Below are 7,006 nucleotides of genomic sequence, written 5' to 3' on the forward strand. Positions count from 1 at the left end.
GGATCATCAAGGACATCAGAATAGTCAAGACATTTGGAATTGGTGGCCTTGGCTTTGTGTTCATATAAGGTCAAGGTGTAGGGTTTTTCAATCCTTGTAACAGAGAGGAATCAATGTAACAGTCACAGAGGGAATGTTCCTATTGCTTCCCACAATGAGAATGTTTCCCACTGGGGAAGCAACAGCCATGATGTTCTTCAGGAAGGCAGTCATGGCAAGGCACACTTCACCCCTTTGGAGAAACCGAGCAGGCAACCCCTGGACCCTTCACCTGGAAGAGAGGAGGAAATGCTCATCAGTTTGAGCTGAAAAGATTCCTGGAGGGGAAGATGGTCAAATGCTGAGAGTTTGCAAAACCACATGAAGAAAGTGACAGCAATATTTACTTTTTCTTCTGAACAGATGACAGGCATCTACTACACAAAAATTGTTTCTATTCCCATGCAAAATGATACCTTATGATAGCCGAGAGAGAACAAGCATAATGACACAATTTGAGCCTTGGTTGCAAGACAAAAGTAAGATTATTTAGAGCTAATGTGGAAATGTTTTGCTACTGGGGGGCTGTAAGAATCAGGGTTCCTCTATAACATCAGGGTTCCCCCATATAGGACAGAGACATTTTCAGCCAGCTCAGAGGTGTACCTTAATGCTGTCCAAAGATGAGGGGGTGGTGTTTTTAATTTTGTTTTTATATCTCACTGTCTACTCTGCAGTTTACTGGCAATAAATTGAATTAATCTTCTCTAAGTCAAGTCTTTTTTGCCCCTGATGTTGGGAAAAATATTGATGAATTGGTCCCTGTCCTTGTCTTGACCTGTAAGGTTTCTCTTCTTTGTTCCTCCGCCTCTCCTGCTACTACCGAGGATTGAAAGAGTGGCTTGGCTTGGCAGATATCCAACAGCCAGCCAAGGTCAATCCTCTTACAGTTGGCTACCTGTAAAGGCTTTTTTCTTCATATTTTATACTAAGGGTTCACACGTGGGCCTGTGGTGACAGTTCATGAAAGCTGCTTCAAAAAACGCAGGTGTCTTCACAACTTCCCCTGTCTCAGTCACTGTTATGTCTCAGTCACTGTAAGAGGGTGGTAGCTGAATAGTACCCATGCTCTGTCCTTCCAGTGCATATATGTTTGATCCTTCCCCTATCCTAGATGAGTATTCTGGCAGGTGACAGCTAAACCAGATGAGTATTTCTGCAGCTTTCTCAAAAGTGGCAAGGTGACAGGCACATGTGGGACTGACAACTCCCCTCCCCACTTTTTGTGTCCCATGTAGTTGTTGTGAAACTCAATGATCCTTGTGTCCTTCAAAAAGATGCTCTTTCTATGCCCCAAGGGTCTGGTTATGAGAGCAAATAAAGGCTTACTCTCTCAAAACTCTCCTGTCCTGCTCACCTCTGCTTGGAAGAATTTGTGTATGTGCTCCCTGTGCCTTTATTTTTGTTTCTGCACTGCTTGGAAGCCCGTGAAGGAACCCTCAAGCATGGTCCTTGCCTTACAGCATGCAGAACATTCCCCTCCAATAGCCATGGTGTGGCCTCTGAAGGACACTGCCCCATGCTTTTGCTGTCTGTGTTGTGCTGTGCTGCCTGTACAATGTGGCCTTCAGGCCTGTGCTGGCCTGTGCAGATCCCAAGCCCTTACACAAGAATCTTACAATATCTTAAAAGACTGAAAGGGGACAATATCTTTTATGAACCATGTCTGCATGACATAGGGAAATGCTTCTTCACTTGGGGTTCTCAGCATCTAAAGGGATGTAAGATTAGTGTTAGCTCTAATAAACATTGTTTTTAGATACCTTACAAAATATGAGTGCTTTTCTTACTGGGATCATAATGGACCACCACCTCCTAGTTAAAAAAATTTGGTATAATCTGCAGGTCTCAGCAAGAAATACCTTTCTGCAGAAAGAACAATGAAGAAGAGAAACTCTGTGCCTGGCTAGCCCTGCATAAATCTCTGAGGGGTACGTGTAAGGTGTCTAGCCCAGGCAGTTTCACCAGAATTATAAGCCGAGGTGGGAATTACCCAAATGCCCCACCCCATCACACCAGAGTCCAGGGAAAGGAAAAGCTAAGGAGATTTTATACTGTGTTAGGTTGTCATTAAAGTGCTCAAAATAGACATGGGGGTGCTTGCAGCCACCGCAGAAAGGGCTGCATGAGCTCCTGGTGCAGCTCTGCACCACAGCCCCAAGCAGCAAAGCTGCAGTGCTGGTGCCTGTGTCTGAATGTAGAGCACACACAGCAGCCCAGGAAGGACACCACGGAGGCACGATATATTTACCAGGGACATAAATGGTGGGGCAAGAATTGCTGACCCTCTGGTGAGGATGAATAGACAGAGGGGTCAGAGGATGAGTGTGGCAACAGCATTTCTGTCCAGCCACTAGTGCTTCACAGAGCCAAGAGGCCCCAAGGGTACCTCAGCATGTTCTTGTGCTGTGCAATTTTACACAGCCCAATTTTCAGTATTTAGCAAAAGCATACAGGCAAGAAAGGGAGGAAAGGCTGGTGCTACTGCAAATATAGGATCTTGGAGGGCATAGTGTACACTTAAATCCCAAACAGTTAAGAGCGCATGGGTACCATCTTGCAAAACCTGGATAACCCAACAGTTCAAAAGGAGCACAGGATAATGCACCCTGCTCACTGTGGGTATAGCTTCAGGAGGCTTTAAAGACTAAATATCCCTCACCTGCTATGATAAAATAGCACTGTGGAAGTGTTTCAGAGGTGGGCTAGTATTTATGGGAACTGACCACACAGCCAGGCATATATTTATGTAACTTGATAGGTCCTAAAATGACTTTTTTCACCCAGCACAAAAAAACCCCATATTGGAGGGTGCCCCCCTTGCCTTGAAAAGACCAATAATTTAATTGCTAGGGACTGCTGTGGGGAAACCCCTGGGAGAGGATATTTTATCTCTATTGTTGAACTGAAAAGGAAGCAGGTGAGCCTGAAGCATTTCAAATGTAGCAGATCATGTTTGCCTGAGAAAAATTTACTGCATCATTCACTATGGGCATGGCCACATAAGAGGGTGCAATTGCTCAAACTGAGTGGGAACTCCCTGCAGGCCCCAACTTTTAGGAAGTAAATGTGTGACCAAGGGATCTTTACAACACAGCACAGGCCTGAAGGCCACACCATATATGCAGCATAGCACAGCAAAGGCACAGAGAATGGTGACCATCACCAAATATATCTATGAACAGTAGGCATACAGCTGAGCAGGCTGCTTTAAAACACTGTGAAAACATGACAATGATTTACAAGATAGCAAAGAGATTCACCACCTTCCTGATGTTACCTAGGGTGTAGTAACATGGCTGGTAAAAAGAAGATAACCAGTTCTCTTCTTTAGGCACTCAGACATGCAGAATTGCTCCTAGAGCAAATACTTAGTTTAATCAGAACATTTGATTTCTCTTTCCTTAATGTAGACCTTCTACCTCAGGATGAGATGCAGAGACCTGAACTGATGATTCATATCTAGCAGGCATAAGGCAAGACCAAGACAGAACATTTTTCTAAACAAGCGTACATTTATTTTGTGAAAAAATAAGAGTTAGACTTGTGCCAGAGGCTTCTTTGTAGTCAGAATACCCTTCTCAAACAGAAGTGTAGCTAGAGAAATCTTCTCCTCCAAGGTTTCACATGGAAGGTTATCTACACTGACGTGATTTGGATAGGAAGACAGGAGAAATTCAATACTTTCTGTATACTCGGGATCTAGCTCAAGGAACTTGGGTTCTTCCTTATGATACACTCTTGAGTTTTCCGTAGTGTAGTACAGCATCACACCTGCTTCTTCATTACACAGTCTAATGATGCCATGGCGGAGCAGGCGTACTTCGGTGTCCTTTGTTATCAGGATATCAACATTGCAGGGGCCTCCATCTTGCCACCGTGCTGGGAAGCCATAGATACTCTGCGCCTTTTCACTTTGCGTGAGCACTGGAGGGAGACAGTCATGAAGAAACGACTTGGCTCTCTGATCCACAGCAGCATCGATGGGTGCATAGTCAATGAGTTTCTTTATCAGGCTCTGCAACTTCTCCACAAAGGCCGTTCGCCGAGCATCGGCTGCGTCTGAGTTAGCGACCCCCATATACTGCAGGTAGTCCATGGGAAGCCCTCGTCGGTACTCCACGTCTTCCTCTAGGGCCATCTGCAGGGCAGCTGGGAGTAGCTTCTCCAGAAAGTCCCCCCAGGAATTCCTCTGGTAGGAAGACACCGTGATGTGGAGCGAATGTGCATCAGGGAGACAATCACCCTGGTGGATAAAGCCACGGGGGAAGTACAGCAGGTCCCCAGCCTCCAGCACCGTCTCCAGCACAGGCTCGCCAAGTTCAGCCTGCGTGAGGTTTGCGCTGGAGAACTGCGGCAGCACCTCAGCATCTGTTCGGGGCCTGTAGACACGCCAGTGCTTCTTCCCCTCCAGCTGCAGCACGAAGGCCTCGATGTCATCATAGTGGGGGGCAAAGCCCTGCGTACCCGGAGGCGTGAGGTAGGTGTTCGCCCCTGCCATGCTGCCAAACTGCTCCTGCAGGATGGAGAGGAAGTCCCAGACGGTGGAGGAGAAGGCCTGCGGGCAGAGGAGGCGCAGGGAGCAGCCGTTCTGGTAGAAGTCCCACACGACCGGGGGCAGGGCTCTGCCGCAGGGGTTGTGCGTCTCCCGCACTCCCTCGGCATAGCTGGTCACATCCAGGTGGGTGCCGAAGTGAACCTCTCCTCCTCGCAGGGCGGCGTCGAAGTCGGCCGTGGAGAAGAGCCCCGCGTAGTAGCCGGGCTTGCCCCGCCGCAGCAGCAGCGGTTCCCGCTCCCAGTGCCGCCTCAGGAACTCCGCCGGCGCCACCGGGGCCAGCAGCCAGCGGAAGAGCTCGGCCGCCCGCTGCCGGCTGTCCTCCAGCCGCGCCAGCCGCCGCAGCAGCCCGGACACACCGCCGCCGTCCTCCGCCGCCGGCCGCGGACCGCCCGGCATCGCCTTGGGGCTGCCCTGCGGTTTCGCGTCGGGCCCGGCGGCCGCCGACTCGGGTCGAGGATTCGCGGGGGTCTCCACGGGGATCTCCATGTGGGGCTCCACGCGGCTCGGGGGCGCGGCGGGCGGCGCCGCCTCGGGCTCCGAGCCGCCGGCTCCCGCCCGGCCGCGCCTCAGGCGGGCCTTGGCTCGCTTGCGACCCGCGGGCAGCGGGGCCCCGCGGCGGCGCCGCTCCATCCGCCCGGCCCCCGCCACCCGGCGGTACACGGCGAGTGCCGACAGCCGCCCCAGCTCCCGCGGCCGCTCCGCCGCCATGGCCGCCACGCCCCGCCCCGCCGCTTCCGCCGGGAGCGCCTCGGGCACGGGATGGAGCCCGCGCGTCTGCCGGCGGAAGGACGGACGCGCTCCGGGGATGCCGGTGGTGCAGTGTGCAACAGAATGTCTTGTCTTTTGTCACCACCGCCACCTAAATTGGGCTGGGTATATTTGCTTCCCCCGCCCCGCAGCAGAGAAGGAGAGGCTATTCCCCTTGATACGATGCAGGCAAGTCTGTTCCTTGGCTGGGAAGCTTCGTTCTGGCAGTACGCTCTAAGCACGTTCAGAAAGTAATTTTTTTTTTAAGGCGTACCGTAAGGATAAGCTTTTAGACAGCCTGGAGTTACTTTGCAACCTAAAGAGGCGAGATGAGGTAACATTTCATAAGGTCGTGCTGCACAAGGAATAGAAACGCAAGTTGAATTGAGCCAATTCTTGTGTGCCATTCCCCCTCTCCTTTTCTTGTTCTGATGAAAGGCTATGTCATCTCAAAGGATCAAAAGGATCCCCAAAACCCAAAAGGCTGTCATGTCACATAGTTGGTGTTTTTTTTGTTTTTTTCATTTTTTTTTTTTTTTCAAATCCACTCACTGTCTAGTAACCTGGGCAGACCTTTGTTTCCTCTCCATTTCTCTCTGAGGCCCGAGGCTTTGCAGAAGGCCAGCGTTAGTGGTGCTGGGCAGCGTGAGGGCTGCTCTGTGCTTCTAGAGGCTGCAGCTTCAGCATAGGAAGCTTTGCTGGAGTGGTAGAACAAGACCCTGCTTGAGGCAAAACTGTAGGGGTTTGTATTGCCAGACTACGTTTCTGATCTAGACCAAGCTTTAGTAGAAGAAATTCACTATGTAGTACTTTTGTGAGAAGAATCTTTGATGAGCTGCAGTAATTCATGGGAATGAATTTTGCATGAGAATTTCATCTCCAGAGGCTGCTGTGAGTCTAAAGCATTTAACTGCAGCAATTACCCAAGTGTGCCCAGGAAACCTCTGGTTCACAGGGTGTTATTAACCTCTCACAGATATGAATATCAGCTGCACACAATATGTTAAACGGCTAACATTCACAAGGCATGTGCAGATTTGCTGTGTGGGCTACTTACTATATCAAGCATAGGATATAAAGCTGAAAAGAGAATTTTCATCTTTTTCCAGGTTTCAACCCAGACCTACATTTCAATTTTACCACAATTCAGGAGCAGAAATCAGTTAGGCCCAATTAGGATAAATTCAGCTATTAAGTCTAAATTCTAGAATAGACACAGATACCTTAAAGGTTTAAGTTTGTTTGAATTGCCTTAAAAACAACAGACGAATCAGTATCAGAGAACACCATTGTGCTCTAAGCAATGAAGGCCTTTTTGTATATGTGCAAGAACAGCTATTTTAATTTTGTAGGTATTTTTCTGAGAGAGTTCTTTGGGCACAGCCTTCGTGGCCAAAGCTGCGTGAAGAGCAAGGGCAGTAGAAGACTGTCCTGATTGTGGCACGATGGTTTTAGTTAATGGAGACGGGTTTTAGGCGTGCACAGGCAGCACTTCAGGCTCCGATTTCACGCCTGGGCCGTTCCCGGCTTTGCCAGCAGGTGGCAGAGGCTGATCAGCGCTCTGCCCCCCTGATCTGGGGAACGCGCCCCGGGGACACCGCATCTGCCTGGCAAGGTGACAGCCAGAGGGGAGCGCAAGCAGCCTGTGCGTGCATGTGGAGA

At 49.9% G+C, this 7,006-nt stretch overlaps 1 protein-coding gene across 1 annotated transcript; it reads right to left on the reverse strand.

Annotated features, from left to right (window-relative positions):
- Positions 1-3,534: 3,534 nt before the first annotated feature.
- Positions 3,535-5,443, reverse strand: RIOX1 (ribosomal oxygenase 1; the record flags this gene model as incomplete). Its single annotated transcript, XM_015629896.3, has 1 exon — positions 3,535-5,443. A coding segment is annotated over one exon (1,866 nt), but the record flags the coding sequence as incomplete, so codon positions are not given.
- Between the last annotated feature and the right edge of the window lie 1,563 nt (positions 5,444-7,006).

The sequence above is a fragment of the Parus major genome, chromosome 5 (assembly GCF_001522545.3).
Source record: "Parus major isolate Abel chromosome 5, Parus_major1.1, whole genome shotgun sequence".
Lineage (NCBI taxonomy): Eukaryota > Metazoa > Chordata > Aves > Passeriformes > Paridae > Parus > Parus major.